Source organism: Leuciscus leuciscus (assembly GCF_965113295.1).
Source record: "Leuciscus leuciscus genome assembly, chromosome: 25".
Lineage (NCBI taxonomy): Eukaryota > Metazoa > Chordata > Actinopteri > Cypriniformes > Leuciscidae > Leuciscus > Leuciscus leuciscus.
Genome location: NC_138724.1, coordinates 19,409,486 through 19,427,777, shown reverse-complemented (window position 1 = coordinate 19,427,777; position 18,292 = coordinate 19,409,486). Strand labels below are relative to the sequence as shown.

Genomic DNA, 18,292 nt, shown 5'->3' with positions numbered 1-18,292 from the left:
ACAGGGCCAAATGAAACTAAATGTGTTGTAGTTCAGACAGTATTTTGGCTTTAATGAGAATTTCTTTTAGCCCATGTGTACACTGGATGATGTTCAAGAGATATGATCTTGTAAAAGAATTGAGCATCTGTTTCAATTTCACACCCATCCTGGATTTTTTTGCTATCCCTAAGAAAATATTTGTCATAGATATGAGCTGAAGTTGCATGCCATAGTAAAAGAGTATCGGAGTTTACTGTTTTTGTTACATTTTGCATAAAGTGAAAATGTACTTAGCCTTCACACTTTGTGATTTCTCTCTACATGTCTCATCCTGTAAACGAAATGTTCATCAGATAAGCTATTGAAAGTGGATTTACTGGATTGCCTTGGTTCTCACGAACTAACAAAGCTAACCCAAGAAAAAATCAAAACCTAAACCTTTGTATTACTCAAACTATTTGCTAAGAAAATATTGCTTAAAGAAACTGATCTTTCTTGTTGTACATGTGTATTAGATTTTTGAGGTGTCCTGTGAGAGGTATTCCAAAAATGTCTTTTTGTTTCTCTTAAAACTCAGAGGGGAGCTTCTTCTGAAAATGAACAAGCCCAGTGAGGCGAAGGACGCCTACCTACGAGCACTGGAGCTGGACCATACCAATGCAGACCTCTGGTACAATCTGGCTATTGTCAATATCGAGATGAAGGACCCCTCAGAGGCTCTGAGAAACTTTAATCGCGCATTGGACCTGAATCCACGGCACAAACTGGCACTATTCAACTCCGCACTTCTCATGCAAGAGTCAGGTGTGTGGACAAACGCCATTTAAACCAATGAAATTAGCTCTGTCCCATCACATGGTGAGCTTCTTTCTAAGCACCCCAACCATCATAAGCAACTAATTTGGAAAGCTATTTTTATTGATACTTTTCAGGACTTTGTGACTCACATGTTGATAAGCTAGCAGTGCTATATGCAAAAAAGCATAACAATTCATACACACAAATATTACGACAAAAGAAAACTGAGCTGTTTTTCATCTATACTTTTCAGAAAACAATAAGTTACATTTATCTTGTTTCATCCTTCATCCTGGATGAATTTTTTTCTACTGAGTTGAAGTCTTTGATTTGCCTTCTCTGTAAAATTTGCACCGATATGAATAATTTTTTATTCTTTATACTTGTAAGCCGATAACCGATATATTTTGGCCGATAAATCTTAATCCATTTTTTAAAATAATTTTTGAGAGCCTGATTACAAAAACAAAAGTTTCACCATTAAAAGCCATGTCCCAAGCACACAATTCTAATGTTCTCATTATAATTTTATGTAGATATGACAGACTTGCGCTGTGCATAATAATATTTCAAGAAATTCAAAACCATCGTGGTGAATAACATTTAAATAACGTGAATAACGTCCGAAATGGTGGCCGATATATCGTGCATCCCTACATGCTATGATGCCTTTGAATTTGACTAGGCTATGCATCTTTGGCTATGAGACCCACCTTTTGAAACTGCGTTTGCGTCAGGATGTTTAGAAAACTCACTAGGTTATGAAGAAATAAGGCTGCAAAATACCCTCCCTCATTTTTTATTTATCAGACCTGAGCTTTAAAAACATTGGGTCCATTACAAGAAACGTTAAGGTGCTCAATAATAATCACTGTGAAAGCGACAGTTTTTGATTCACATGAGGTTAGACAAGCCAAGTTATTAACCTATGGATTCTTTGCGTGCCACCTCAAGGGAAGGCAGCAACCTCTCACCTAATTCGGTCATGTTCTCATGCCTGAAAATGTTAGCGTTTGATCCAGCAGCTATAAGTTTAAATTGAATTTGACTCATTGACCCTAACTTTGAGTTTTATGCCATTTTTTCACTCTTAACTTTGAATAGCAGTAAAAGACTGATGGATTTGTGCAGTTCGAGCGAGGCATTAGTTTGTTATTTTTCTAAGATTAGCACACCTACGCTGCAGCAATGTAAATACGACGAATACAACGGCTCTATTTGCATATGGTTTTAGGCCTCTTGTTCAGACTGTTTAATCATGTGACTGAGGAAGCATGTTGCGATCAATTCACAGGCCTGCTTGACACAACTGTTATTCTTTCATTTGGTTTTGTAGTTATGCCCATCCATATTGGTTTTCAAATAAAAGCAGGTTTGTTTTAAATCAAACCTGCTTTCCACGGTTTCCCCACTTTTGGCCTACAGTAGTTATTCTGAACAGTCTTCACGGGGTGATAAAAAGCTGACCGACACTCCTTACCCTCATTCTGACCTTATTGTTGCAACATAGGATGGTGCACATGGTAGATCTTGTCAAAAAACAGAGCCAAAATACCACAGATAGCAGTGACAGGACACTGATTTAATAAGACTTTATTAAAAATGATGACCATGGCATGACTTGCATAAATGCATAAACCTAGTTAATGTGGTTTAACTTAATCTAAATAACTTATATTTTGGGAATGCGATATTTGAATATAATTGACTTTAGTTGCTCACAAGATTTGCAGAATCAGGGACATCTGGTAACATTACTCTTCACATTTGTTTTTTGGGTTGTTTTATTACAATATATATATATTTTTTTAACTTATCACTTGATACTAGTAAATCGTCATGATTCTCAATACCATTTATGATAACATGGCAAAACCAAATATGCTATTGAACACTCCTTTTTGTCCCACCTGTTCACAGTCACTTAAGACATGACTTATAATTTATAATAATTTATTAATAATTAATCATTCTTTTTAAAGATATGATTATTATAAATACAGTATATTGATAATTTATTGCATTAAATATTCATTTTTATTAAATTATAATTTGTTTAACTTAATAATCATCATTGTGATAATAATTATGCACATATAATATATATTAGGGGTGTAACGGTACATAGAAGTCACGGTTCGGTACATGCCTTGGTTTTGGGGTCATGGTTCAATACAGAATAGGAAATTGGAAAAATGGTCACACTTTAGTTTAGGGTCCAGTTCTCACAATTAACTAACAATTAACTATGAATTTTGCCTCAAACCCCTAATTACTGCTTTTTAGTAAGTATGGTTATTAAGTTTAGGTGTGGGGTAGGATTAAGGGATGTAGAATAAGGTCATGCAGAATAAGGCATTCATATGTGCTTTATAAGTACTAATAAATAGCCAATATCCTAATAATATGCATGCTAATAAGCAACTAGTAATAAGCAACTAATAGTGAGAAATTGACCCTAAACTAAAGTGTAACTGGAAAAAGCAGAAAATCCACAATGCCAGGTTTATTTTAATTTTATTTTGACATGACAGTAGTGCTAATTACAGTTTGTTCCACCCAGCGGCATTTAGTCTCCCTGAGGTAGTTGGTACAGTACAGCCTCCTTTAGTGTATTAAGCACAAAGCAGTGAACAGAATTGCATAGGTCATATTGTTTTGCAGGGCAATTTTGTGTTGTTGTTGTTTTCTTCCAACTATTTTGGTCTCAACTTGGAACTGAAATACTAGTACATTTGACATCCCTAGTTTCTTGTCCTTTTACACTTTTTTTCTACACAATATAAGTAACAAAACAGAACTCTACTTAAAAGTTTAGCGATTAGACTAACCGTTTGGTTTTATTTTGGATTTAATCTATCTGTAACATTTGCACCAATCCTATGTCTTAATTTTCTTCTTTTTAGGTGAGGCAAAATTTCGTCCAGAGGCAAACCGTCGCTTTCTCATCTATGTGAAAGAGGAGCCGGATGATGCTAATGGCTACTTCAACCTGGGCATGCTGGCGATGGATGCTAACGAGAATGAAGAGGCCGAGCGCTGGATGCGGGAGGCCATTCGACTGCAACCCGGCTTCCGCAGTGCTTTGTTTAACTTGGCTCTGCTCTACTCTCAGTCACAACGTGAACTGGATGCTCTCCCAGTGCTTGAGGAGCTGCTGCGGTACCACCCGGAGCACGTCAAAGGCTTGATCCTCAAGGGAGACATCCTCATGAACCACCGCAAGGATACACGTGGTGCAAAGGCCTGTTTCGAACGCATCTTACACATGGACCCCAGCAACGTGCAGGCCAAGCACAACCTCTGCGTGGTGTACTTCGAAGAACGGGAGCTCCAGCGTGCCGAACGCTGTCTGGTAGAGACACTCGCTATGGCCCCACACGAAGATTACATTCGACGGCACCTCGCCATTGTACGAAACAAAATGGCCGCCATGAGTGCCGCGGGGCAGCCGATTGTGCAGACAGAGGGCAGTAGTGTGGCAGACAAAGAGCAAGAGCAACATCAACATGACAAAAAGGAGGAGGAGGAGGAGGAGGAAGGGCAGGGAGTTGCTTCAGGAGCAGGGGAGGGGGCCAGGAAAGAGAAGAATATGAGGAAATCCTCCCCGATAGAAAGCGTCAGCGGCCAGGGCCACGGCCAATCAAAGAATTTGGATGCAGGCCAGCCTGACAAGAGGACTAACAGCAAATCCACAAAAGAGATTAAAGATATAGAAAAGAAAAGGGCGGCTGCCTTGAAGAGACTGGAGGAGATTGAACGCATATTAAGCAGCGATTAACCTTGTTTATCAACCACCCCACTATTTTTATATATAACTATTTAAAGCGCTAGAACGAGACTTCTATGTTTTCCCACCACAAATTGAGCCCTTGTTTATGCATGTCTTGTGGCGCTTTTGTTTCTTTAATATGAGGTGCGGTAATATGGGTCCTTTTCCCACAGCTTTAATTATGTAAAGCTGTTTGGCTGAAAAAGGAAAACCAGGTGTGTATTCACAACATGCGCTGAAAAAGCACAAAATTAGGTACTTTTTTAAAGAAACCCTGCAAAAAAAAAAAAAATCTTATTTTACCATATTGTTTATTTATGATTGTCTATATTTCACTGGATTAGTTTTTGTCACTTTTGTGTATTGATTTAACTTGATCACTGGCAAGTATTACTCATAATCACAAATAAAATGTTGGTATATTAGCCAGCCCATTTTAAAGCAGGGCCTCTGAGTGGTCCGTCACTTGGCTGTTGGGTTTTAGATCAGCAAACCCCTCCCCTTCTTTGCATGACATCACCGATTTCCTCCAATTCTCAGGTGCTGTTTGTTGATGTGTCGTTGTTGTTATTTTAGTCTCGACGCTGAATGGTGTCAGTGTTTAATTATATCCTTTGACATAATCTAATTCTGAATTAGGGTCACCTCCCTTCGCCAGCCCTCTTTTTGAAGGCTTCTGGGATTTTTCAATATGGCTTGCATTCTCTTTGGGCTCTTACTGATTTCACAGATTGGTCATGCAGAGCCAGACTTTGCTTTTTATTTGGACTTTTTGCTTTACTTTTTAATGTTTTCTGCTGCTTTTAGCTCTGTTTCTTGTTCTCCCCACAAAGACTAAGCCATAACATTAAAATCAAGCATTAAGCAGAAAAAACTTAAAACCTTCATTTAAAGGATTAATTCCCCCAAAATTAAACTTGTCATCCTTTGCTTAACCTCATGTGATTTCAAACTTGTATGACTTACTTTCTTGTTTTATACCTCCTAATGTTATAAATGATGCAAAAGCATCATATGACTTCTGAGCTGTGCAATAGCTTTGTTCGACTAACAAAAACAAATTTAAATTATTTGGTTTAAATTTAAATGAAAATTATTCAATGAAAATCCTGACTTAAGCTCACCTAGGTAAGTTCATAAGAGAACTAGTGATGTCAGATTGACCCATAATTTTGAATCTGATCTTTTCAATTTAGCATTCAATCTAGAGTGATTTGTTTGATTCGCTGATCCAACGATACACTCAAAGCAGTTTACAGCTCACTGGAAGAGAAGATTTTCCATGAATTGCTAAAATGTTGGTCTGTTCCTCATACAGTTATCATATGACTTCAAAAGACTTCACATATGGTACATATGTAGTCATTGGACCATGAAACTATAATGTTGCTTCTTTGAAACTCCAGTCTCCATTCATTGCAATTGCACTGACATGAACGAACAGTACAGTTCTTGAAAATGCCGTCTTTTGTATTCCATAGAAGAAAGAAATTCATAAAGGTTTGGAAAAAATTGTTGACAGAATAATAATTTTTGGGTGAACTGTATGGCGAACATCACTGTGTAGCCAACATTTTTGCTGGTTCTTTTAGCTTTGTTTCTGACAAGAATAAATCTCATTTTTTTAAAGCTAAGATTATACGCCGCTGTGTTACTTCAGTATTTAATGTGCTGCAGATAAACTTCAAATACATGTGGTGTTCAGTCAAGTTGGGCATATTGTTTCCTGTGTAGCTGAAACAACCATGCGCTCTCACTGAAATCCTGTCGTCGTTTTACTGTTTACTTTGAAGGCAGGCCTTTGACCTTTTTGAAGATCTTCACAGGAAAAAAAAGCTACCTGAGAGCTCACTGATTTGTCAAGGCAAACTCCTTAAAGCCTGTAAGTGCATTTCCATACATTCTGCAACGGTAGCGGTATTAACATATATGGGGCACATATGAAAATTCTTAGGTGTTATTTTGTTGCATTAAATAAAGGTACTTAAAGTAGCATAACTGTTGCCTTTATCCGATTAAGTAGTGGACTCATGTAGTTCACAGTATTATCAGCTGTTTTGCCAATTGAGATCACCCATAAAACTTGAGCGAGAAACTCGATAACTACACCTGTTTGATCTTTCTTTTGGCAACTTGTGCATCTAAATCTTTTTTTATTTTATTGTAAGTTTGATAGTCTATAAGGACAGATTTACATGGTTGTATCATGTTAACTTTAAAATATTTAGTGTTAGGAGTTCACCTCTCTAAGAGGTTTATTTCCCACTAAATCATCTCACTCAAGTCTCATTCAGCTGTATGTGATGTCATATTTCAAGTTTCCTTCGGCTCAGCTTGAGTCCTAATGATGTTTTAGGACCTTTTCCTCATGTTTACTCATGCTGTGCTTTTACACCAAATCCCATTTCTTACATCTTGATTTATAGTATTTGCTTTTTTACTTGGACTAATGTTTTGACTTATGAGTGGTGGTGGGACGTACGGTTTTCCAATAAAAACAACTTACATCAGGAATGTCTCATAAATTCCACTTTTTTATGCATTCTGGCAGCTGCAAACAAGCCAACGCAGAGACCTGATCAATTTTTTCGATTTGCAAAATCCACATGGTCCAAAATTACTTCCCCCACGCCTTTGACTCGTGTGCTACCCAAAGGCTGTAACTGTCATTTTACTTGTTGTCTAGGCCTCAGGTTTCAGCATTGAGCTTGTGTTGCAATAGTGCTCACTGTAACGTGATATGTGCGCAATGAAGTGTGCAGCAAACAAGTGGTACTTTGTTGCATTTGTTGAACAATTTGGCATGATATTGATCTGGGTGATTAACAAATCTTTGTGTAACCCATTAATCCAAGCTGCCAGATTTTTGTGGAAATAGGCTTATGCTAAGAGTGGAAGGCCCATAACTAGGATTTGTTGAAAAACCGTGAGATCCGTCGCAAACGTAATTATGCACAGATTCTGGCAGGCAGAGGAGACTAAACCACAGGAACTTGAGCTTTAAATTGTCTACAGAGCTCCCAGTTTAAAAAACAAGATTGTCATCACATTGACATTTGATCACACAAGATGTTTAATATGATTATGCTTTTAGTCCATGTGAGAGCACAATTTATATTATTGGATTAAAGGCTCAATGACTCTTTTGTAGTGGAAATGCCTGAATACATTTTAAATGGCCATGTCTCTGGTTTTAGAATTCATGAACTGGTTCATGCCCTATGGAGGAGGAACGAAAAGTAGCTGTTGGAGATGATAAACTATGGAAGATGGTCAGACTAAGTCCTTGATGAGTATTGTTAAGCATTTGTAATTTTATAAAACCTTCACAGTTGACCTAATTTTCTGCACTTTTAAAAAAATCTATAACTTTTCTTTCTAACTTTTCTTTAATATTAAAAGAATAAAAAAATGATCTGGTCACACTTTATATTAGGGTCCAATTCTCACTATTAACTATCTATTAACTACAACTTTTGCCTCAAACTCCTAATTACTAGTTAGTAAGGTAGTTGTTAAGTTTAGGTTTTGAGTAGGTTTAAGGGATGTAGAATAGGGAATAAGGCATTAATATGTACTAATAAACAGCCAGTATCCTTGCAATATGCATGCTAATAGGCAACTAGTTAACAGTGAGTATTGGACCCCAAACTACAGTTTTACCAATGATCTATATGTGACCCTGGATCATAAAACCAGTCACAAGTAGCACGGGTATATTTGTGGCAATATCCAAAAATACATTGTATGGGTCAAAATTATCGATTTTTCTTCTATGCCAAAAATCATTAGGATATTAAGAAAAGATCATGTTCCATTAATATATTTTGTACATTTCATACCGTAAAGATATAAAACATTTATTTATTTTAAATGGACAATTTTAAAGGCGATTTTCTCAATGTTTCGATTTTTTTTTTTTTTTTTTGCTGCACCCTCAGATTCCAGATTTTCAAATAGTTGTATCTCGGCCAAATATTGTCCTATCCTAACAAACCATACATCAATGAAAAGTTTATTTATTCAGCTTTCAGATAATGTATAAATCTCAATTTCAAAGAATTGACCCATGGTTTTGTGGTCCAGGGTCACATATACACTTTACCAGCTAAAGTACTAGTACCGGTTTGGACCCCCTTTTCCCTTCACAACTGCCTTAATTCTTCGTGGCATAGATTCAACAAAGTGCTGACAACATTCCTCAGAGATTTTGGTCCATATTGACACGATAACATCACGCAGTTGCTGCAGACATAAGCTGCACATCCATGATGCAAATCTCCCGTTCCACCACATGCCAAAGGTGCTCTATTGGATTGAGACCTGGTGACTGTGGAGGCCATTAGAGTACAGTAAACTCATTGTCATGTTCAAGAAACCAGTTTGTGCTTTGTGGCATGCATGTTATCCTGCCGAAAGTAGCCATCAGGATGGACATGGTCAGCAACAGTACTCAGATAGGTTGTGGTGTTTAAGCAATGCTCAATTGCTACTAACAAAGTGTGCCAAGAAAATACCCCCACACAATTACACCACCAGCAGCCTGAACCGTTGATGCAAGGCAGGATGGATCCATGCTTTCATGTTGTTTACACCAAAATCGGAATGTCAGAAATTGAGACTCATCAGACCAGGCAAAGTTTTTCAAACTTCTATTGACCAATTTTTGTGAGCCCATAAAAATCGTAGCCTCAGTTTCCTGTTCTTGGCTGACAGGAGTGGCTTAGGTGTGTCTTCTGCTGCTGTAGCCCATCTGCTTCATAGTTCAACGAGTTTAGAAATATTAGTTTGCACACCTCGGTTGTAACGAGTGGTTATTTGAGTTACTGTTGCATTTCTATCTGTTTAAACCAGTCTGGCCATTCTCCTCTGACCTCAGGCATCAACAAGGCATTTTCGTCCCCACAGAACTGCAGCTTTACTGGATATTTTCTGTTTTTCGGCCCATTCTATTTAAACCCTCTTTAAAAAAAATTCCGCTAAGGCTTGACGCTTTTGCTGTTGGTAAGAAGGTGTCTTGTGATTTAAAAGGCATACTGTACATAACCACTTAAAGGCCCCCTGTGATGAGAGAGAGAGATAGAGAGAGAGAGAGAGAGAGAGAGAGAGAGAGAGAGAGACACAGAGAGAGAGAGACAGAGAGAGAGAGAGAGAGCCAGAGAGAGAGAGCCAGAGAGAGAGAGCCAGAGAGAGAGAGCCAGAGAGAGAGAGAGAGAGAGACACAGAGAGAGAGAGACAGAGAGAGAGAGAGCCAGAGAGAGAGAGCCAGAGAGAGAGAGAGAGACACAGAGAGAGAGAGACAGAGAGAGAGAGAGAGCCAGAGAGAGCCAGAGAGAGAGAGCCAGAGAGAGACAGACAGAGAGAGACAGACAGAGAGAGACAGACAGAGAGAGACAGAGAGAGAGAGAGACAGACAGACAGAGAGAGAGACCGACAGAGAGAGAGAGACAGACAGAGACAGAACAACATAATTCACAAATTTGATAAGTCTTATTTGAAGAGGATCAGAAGACTGAGTCCTGACTAGACAAGAGGAGCTGGGCATGGAGGAGGGTGATTATCTCCTGAGCAACGCGATAAAGCTGCTGCTAATACTGAATGGGTCTTATATATAGGGATGCTGTGATAGCCGTCGTATTGCACAATCGATGTACAATCGAGGTTGTCAATGGAAACATTTCTTGGAAAATAAAATGGGAATGAAAATACTTTTTTAGCGAAGCAGATTTACGGTGAATGGTTGGATCATGTCACTTGTCAATATAAGATTAGTTGTTGTTACAGAATGAAAGACATTTTGTGAACATGGTTTGTCAGCTTGTCACCTTGTAGTAAAGAACCACCTACCCCAGGGGCATTAAGTGTCCTCAAAGTTAAGAGTGATCCTTCACAAAAAAAAATTCTCACAACACCAGTCTGACGACATAACCCATTTAGTCACAACTTGCTTTTATTGTTTTACTGTTTATAATGTGATTATTGCAACTTGGTCATCTCACAAATGTCAGTTGAACAATGTGAGCCTATGAATCAGAGTTAAATGAAATACTTCACACATGCGTCAGCTTAAATGAGTCAATGCCTTTGTATTCAGAATAATTAGATATGGTTGAATAGCGTTTATTTCTCTCTCTTTTTCAAATAGAAAGTATGCTGGCAAACATGCGTTTATCAGGCCCCCCAGGCACATAGTGTAATATTTAAATTCATTATATTTAAACGTACAGTATGGAATTTTTCGCCACTAGGGGTCGCTAACCTATTTACAATAACAAAGGCGTAGTTTGATGACGCAACATTTGCTAAGAATTATGGATCTTGTCTTCAACGTCAAGCCGACCGATCTAATCTATGGATCTAATAATGTTTATGGATTACTGAATACATCGATGCTTTTATCATGACTGTGATATGAAGCAGTTCGGGATTGCTAAGAGACAGCTATCAGCTCCACACGCGACGCGAGTCCCGCATAAGGAATATGGACATTTCATTCTACCGAACTAACGTTACACGCGAGTGCAGAATTACTACTCACAGTCACAGGTCAGTTTATTAGACAAATTAAACTTGTGAGGTAACGCAGCGTTGTTTCACTTGGTCTAACATTACACTGTCACACTAAACTGCATTTGAATGTGTTGAAATGTATGTGTTAGTTTGTCTGTATGAGACTAGCAGTAAGCTAGATCAACATTAGAATAACATACAGATCATATTCTAACATTTCATCATGTTGAGCTATATAACATTGATTCGTTTTATGTAAATGTGCTCACCTGTTTAATAAAGTAGTGTAGAAGTGGTCGAAGTCTCGGACGTGGAGCTCTCGTTTATATACTGTCTATGGGAGCTCTAGGCATCTCGAAAACACCGCGCTGATATTGATTCTCGTTTTAGTTCTCCTTTTGTATCCAAAGTCTGCTTGCCATGGACCATAATGTTTGAACGAAACAACAACAGCGTGCAAATAGACATTGCGAACTACCGTCAGTCGCTTTGGTTACTATCAGAGGGCTCTGGTTCATAGCTCTGGTTGCCATGGCAGTACGAGCGGAAACCAGGGACAACGCGGATATGACGCCATTGATGGCGACAAAACGGAAATAAAGAAACGGGACGTTTCTCGCATTAAATTACAAATTTCTCCTGGTTTGAAAGTTGTTGGAAACAGTCGGGATAATGTAAGTAAACAACTAAAAAAAATATATAACATAGATATAGTGATTTTTGCTATTTTTAAAGCAAAAAAGTTACATATTGTGGCTTTAATCATTCCATTTAGTTATTAAATTGTGTAGTTTAACAGATGTATTATGAGATCATTAAGGACAAGTGTTTAAACTCATTTGTTTTTCCATTAGCTATTGAAGATAACAAATAAGTGAGAAAAAAAACAACATGTGAAATCAATGCATCATGGAAGTGAGGTTACGTTTTGTAACAGTGACTCTTGCTCTTCCCTATGGAATGGGTGTACGTGAGTCAAGACATGGTGGATGTAAATCATTATCTAAAGTGGTTTCCATATGTACATTTTTAATAAAGACAAATGTGTCTTGAATCTGATCTGTGAGACCTAAATATTATTTAATTTCTGTTAGCAATTAAATGGTTTTATTTTACGAAAGAGAGGTTGTTTTTAAGAGGAAATACATTTATATAAATAATATTTATATAGAAATACAGTACATTTGTTAATTTAAAAAATATCTTTGAACAAAGGAAGTCTGTATTCGTCTGCCAATAAGTTGTAAAGCTCTTTTAATAGCAGATGCAATGTACGCAATTGTCCTCGAGTAGCAGTATTTCGATGTAAGCCATGGTAATGAGGCACATAATCCAGTGCTTGATTATTTTCTCTTATCTCTTATTGTACAGGATTAGGGATAAGTGTTTGCTTTTCTTTATTTTTTTTTAAGTCCCCCTGTCGTCAATAATTGTATCCCTTAAAAAAAAAAAAAAAAACGTTTTCCTTCATGCCTTAAAATAGCTTGAATGTAACTCTACACCCTTGCCTCATTTAGTATACGCGGTACTATGAATATGCAAATTAGCCCTGCCTCCACTCACTCACACCAGCGCAGAGATCCACTCGTTGACGATCACACTTTGACAATGTAGCTTGTGACGTCAGAAACACCAGTGATTTCAAACTGTGTTTTTGAGACTGGCTCAGTGCAGTTTTAAGGAGAAAATACATTTGTACATGGTTTGTCTTAAAGCACATTAAAAACACCACATAGACATATAAATCAACATTAAGAGCTTGATTTTCATCACATGGGGACTTTAAGTGGTTATGTACAGTACAAGACACCTTCTTACCAACAGCAGAAGTGTCAAGCCTGAGCAATAACAATATTTGTAATAATTATTTTTTTATTATTAAATGTATTTATTTGTAAATTATGTGTTTGTTTATTTACTATTATTATATGCCAGTGAAATCAAAATGGGAGTTTTGTAACACTAAACTGGCTGATGCTGTCACGGTTTCCCTAGTTCTCCCTGGCTCTGTCATTCACTACAATTCCCAGAATCCTCTTTGGCGCACCTGCAATCCATCTCTCCGGATTAATAATCACCCGCACCTGTTCCCAATCAACACAGTCATCAGCCAACTCATAAAACACTCACCACGACCTCAGTTCCTTGTCAAGCCTCCAACAGGAACAGACCATAATCCGTTGTCTCCTGAGCATCTGATGCATCAAGATTCCGAGACGTAATGTATACTTACCTATGAATCACTAACCTCTGGGTCATTGTTCTGATGTCTCCAGAAATCCTGTTCGATCCATGTTACCTGTGATCCTGTGTTCTCCCGGGCTTCCGATGTTTCCTCCAAGCTTGCTTGCTATCAACTGCATATAAAAGAGAAAAGACAAGTATTAATGAACAGTGATGACTTGATATCAACAGACCTGAAGTTAACATGCTTACCTGCTGTCTGCCCCGCACCGAGTGACCTTCACCGTATCTGCACCTGAACTCATTGAATACTCACCTTGCACTCTTGTTTGCTTGAATAAAGCTGTGTTTGGATTCACTTACCTCTGTCTCCGTGCCTGTATCCTGACAGATGCAGGTAAGCTTTCTATCACAAACACCACTAACTTAAAGCAACACCAAATAACTTTTTCTCTTCGGTCCCCCTACAGGTTGGAAGCGGAATTTGTCCATTACCGCTTTCGTAAATAATTTAGCCTACCGCATGCGGCCTACTGTCGCACGGACGCTATTTGTTTATCCAGCACTGGCTTTGGAATGAATGATGTCCACAGACAAGGTAGAGTATGTTGCATAATTTTATGAAAGTATGATGTATTGCGACATCAGAAACGAAGAAAAACTAAATAATGACTATTGTGACGCTTGCCGTAAAGTACGTCAAATTTGTAGTTTATAGCAGATATAGGGCCGCTAAGCGAATGCAGAAGTGCCTTTCACCCTGTTACGACTTGATGAACCACTGAAATGATTTTGGAAACATTATTTTAAAGGTATAGCGGAGGATCTTTCCAAATTTTAGATAAGACCCGCCCTCTCCACTTTTTGAAAAGTTTGATTGATTCACCAGAATGATTGACAATTAGGAGGACCAATAGTTTAGACTACCCACCAGGAAGTAAAACATCCTCCGCTATACCTTTAAGGTAAAAAATCATCTTTAATGTTGCTAAAAAAAAATTTTTTTTAAATACAGACCCTTTCCAAAAAATTTGAATATCATGGAAAAGTTTCATTTCCATAATTCCATTCAAAACATTAAACTTCCATAGATTATAGATTCAGGGCCCACAACTTAAACGATTTCAAGTATTTAGTTGTTTATTTGTACATAATTTTGGCTTCCAGTTCATAAAACCCACGAAAACAGGATTTAAAAAAATTTGAATGTTACATGAAATCACACAGTAATTACACAGTAATACCATGGTCATTGAACCAGGTTTTGGTTCTTTTGGCAGTGTGGGCAGGTGCAAATCCAGCTGGAAAATGAAGGAAGCATGAAGTGCTCTGAAAATGTCCTGGTAGACGGCTGCGTTGACTCTGGATTTAATAAAGCACAGTGGACCAAAGTCCTCTTTTCTGATGAGAGCAAATTTTGCATCTCATTTGGAAACCAAGGTCCCAGAGTCTGGAGGAAGAATGGAGAGGCACACAATCCAAGATGCTTGAAGTCCAGTGTGAAGTTTCCACAGTCTGTGTTGGTTTGGGGAGCCATGTCATCGGCTGGTGTTGGTCCACTGTGCTGTCCACTCAACGCAGCCGTCTACCAGGACATTTTCAGAGCACTTCATGCTTCCTTCAGCAGACAAACTTTATGGAGATGCTGACTTCATTTTCCAGCAGGATTTGCACCTGCCCACACTGCCAAAATAACCAAAACCTGGTTCAATGACCATGGTATTATTGTGTGATTTCATGTAATATTCTAATTTTTTTGAAATCCTGTTTTCGTGGGTTTTATGAGCTGGAAGCTGAATGGAATAATGGAAATAAATAAACCTTTCCATGTTATTCTAATTTGTGGGAAAGGGTCTGTATGTGTCTTGTCTTTACTTGTCACTCTGCATTAGCACCTTACCAAACAGAATAAATGAATGCCGTTGTTCAAGTGGTTTTTATCTGGTGACCTTCGAAAGGAATAGTTCATCACTGAATGAATATTCAGTCATTATTTACTCTGCCTCATGTCTTTATAAATTCAAGTGCTATTGTTTTTACTTTAGCTTATGAAACACAAATGATATTTTTGAAGTTCTCTCGTCAAACAATTTTATTTTGTAATGTGACATTTATGATTCAAGTCATACCATTATTGTACATACAATATTTCGCTGCTGCAAACTTATTGCCATTTTGAATTCAAAATACATCACTGTATAAACACTACCATTCAAAAGTTTGGCAATCATTAATGTTTTTTAAAGAATACTTTATTCAGCAAGTATGAATACATTTGAAAAGTGACAGTAAAAATATCAATAACGTTACTATTTCAAATAAATGCAGTTCTTTGAAACTTTTTTTTATTTTATTTTTTTAATCAAAGAATACAAAAATCTATCACGGTTAAGCTGCAAAAGTATTTAAGTGCACAACTGTTTTCAACATTATCTATGTTTCCATCCACCTATTTTTATGTGAATTTTGGGATATCACATAAAAACGCTGCATGGAAATGCCAACATGTGCATAAATTCTAAAAATGCTAATTAAAAACGTATGTGCTCAATTGAGGAAGATGATTTTTTATTTTTATTTTTTTCTCGATAAGAAGGCACGCGCATAACTACGATGGAAACAGAATTGAAAGAATAAATCCCTCAATGTGCAACAAAAAACTCACGTGACTGCCTCAACAGTAGATGTGATAACTGGACTAACCAGTGAATCGATCTCATCGCACAGCATCTCAAATATTAGTTTGATCATTCTGAAATACCTGAGCCAAAGTCTGTCATCAGAATGATTTGGTTCAATTCCCTCCCAGAAGCGTCTCACACGATTGCGCTCCCAAACACCACCATCCGAACAGAAAATAACATGATGACACTGTAGATGTTAATAATGTATGATTTTGCTTCGAATTGTCAACCATTCCTTTAAGACACCAAAAACCAAGTGACAAATGACATGAAGTGGCTTAATCTTAAAAGCCATTGTCTCACTATAGTTACCACCACTTGCCAAGGAGCCACAATGGCGATTTCCTGCATTTGATCTGGAAGTGGCTATTTTAAGATGCAGTGGTCACTGGTCCTCTCATGTAAACAGTGATACAGAGACCTCAGCTAGAACAATTGTGGGAATTCCCAGGGTATATGCAGACAGTCTTGGTTCATAGTGCTCTCCTGCTAGGTTTGACTTCTCAGCTGTACAACAGCTGGATACGAGCAAATTGGCAACAGGAAGCCGCTCATTGGCTACTGAAGCCGAGGTGCTGAAGTGTTGAAGTTGACCCTGACCTCAGACAGCTCCCACACACGATCAGATGGAGTTACGATTAACCACGGGTCAGTACCTCTATCTTTTTTTCACTTGAAAATAACTCCCTGATTTCTCTGTGCTTCCAGGGAAATCCTGCCATGCGATAGACGGTGTAATCTTGAAGATATATCAGTCTGGTTCAACTACCTCCGAAAGGTTATGAAAAACAGACTAGACTAAGCCACCCAGTTTTATGAAATTAAGATAAGCTCATTGTGAACTAACAAAAGCAATACAAGTTGGAAAATAAAGATGAAAGCTGAAATGTGTAACAGATACACAAAAACACAAAAACACTGACTGTTGTCAAACAGGTTTCCCTGAGCACTTCCCTTGTCTGCCATTGGCCGGTCAAACAAATAGCCCTGCCCAAAACTCACACCATTGGTTGAGCCAACATGCTGTGTAGATCTGAGTGCTCAAAAAAACTTTTGGCTTACACCTCAGACAATATTTTACACAGCTTTCGAAGGGAGTCAGCATAGAAATGGTTTTCTTTTAGTTTTCTGCATTTTAAGCCATAAGAAAAAGTATTTTAACACTGGAAAAATGACAGCTTTCCCCTAATTTTCTATGCAAGCCTCTCTTTTGTTTAAGCAGAAAGTCAAAATCCCATATGACCCTTAAGACTTAAGTGATTTCACAGACCGGTACTTGCTATATGAAGAGTTCAGATGCAAAAGCCTCTAAGTGCCATCTGAAATTTTCTTCTAAAATGAGCATTTTTATCAAGCTTGTATGTTTATGTTCAGTTATTTCACTTTAATGGCAATGAAAATGACCAATTAATTGTCATTAAAGTGAAATGACTGAACTTAAACATACAAGCTTGATAAAAATGCTCATTTTAGAAGAAAATGTCAGATTGCACTTAGAGGCTTTTGCATCTGAAGTCTTCATATATAGCATGTTAACTGATTTTTGTAAATTTTTTATTAATAATTCCCTGGAGTGTAATCACTTTTTTTATGAATCTGAGATACAAACAGCACAGAAATGCAACACATAATTTGATGAATACTCCGGGTTATGTCATGAGTCTTTCTCTTTTCTTAGAAGGTTGAAAAATCTCCCGAGCGCTGTCACTGCATTCCGCCATGTCTTCTCGAACAAAAAACATAATATGGCGCGCCTGCGTCAGACTAATGCTGACTGGACAGGATTTACCGCGAGTTTTCAAAATCACGATAATCAAACTGTTTTAATGATAATTTAATTTTAAATAATACTAACCATCAGGACATTTTATCGTGGTTTATCATGAAACCACGTTTCATCGTTCATCCCTAATATATAAATACTCAGTGTTTCTCATTGATTCATTTGACGGCCAGCCACAATTTCAACATTGACCGCCACAAACGCTTCCCATTCAACTAGACTGTGGTGGCCCGAAAATATATTTAAACTTCTCATAATAACATAAAGGGCCCTATTTTAACGATCTCAAACGCAAGTGTCAAGCGCAAAGCGCAAGTAACTTTGTGGGCGGGTCTCGGCGCTGTTTCTATTTTCCCGGCGGGAGAAATGACTCTTGCGCCAGGCGCAAATCTAAAATGGGTTGGTCTGAAGTAGCTTCATTATTCATAGGTGTGGTTTGGGCGTGACGTGAAATAAACCAATCAGAGCGTCATCTCACATTCCCTTTAAGAGCAGACGCGCTTTTTCCACAGCGGATTGCTATTGTAACGGCGGATTTGCCAGGCGCGCGCCAGGAGCGGTTCACAGCCAAGGAGAGCA

The 18,292-nt window shown here is 37.9% G+C and overlaps 1 protein-coding gene across 1 annotated transcript in view; it reads left to right on the top strand.

Moving 5' to 3' along the window:
* The window catches only part of tmtc3 (transmembrane O-mannosyltransferase targeting cadherins 3), a 34,272-nt gene extending 27,210 nt beyond the window's left edge, over positions 1-7,062 (top strand). Inside the window, exons 13-14 of the mRNA XM_082159423.1 lie at positions 560-786; positions 3,687-7,062. Coding sequence (XP_082015549.1) covers positions 560-786; positions 3,687-4,561 — 1,102 coding nt within the window. The 3' untranslated portion in view covers positions 4,562-7,062. The remainder of the gene's footprint in view (positions 1-559; positions 787-3,686) is intronic.
* Positions 7,063-18,292: the final 11,230 nt, after the last annotated feature.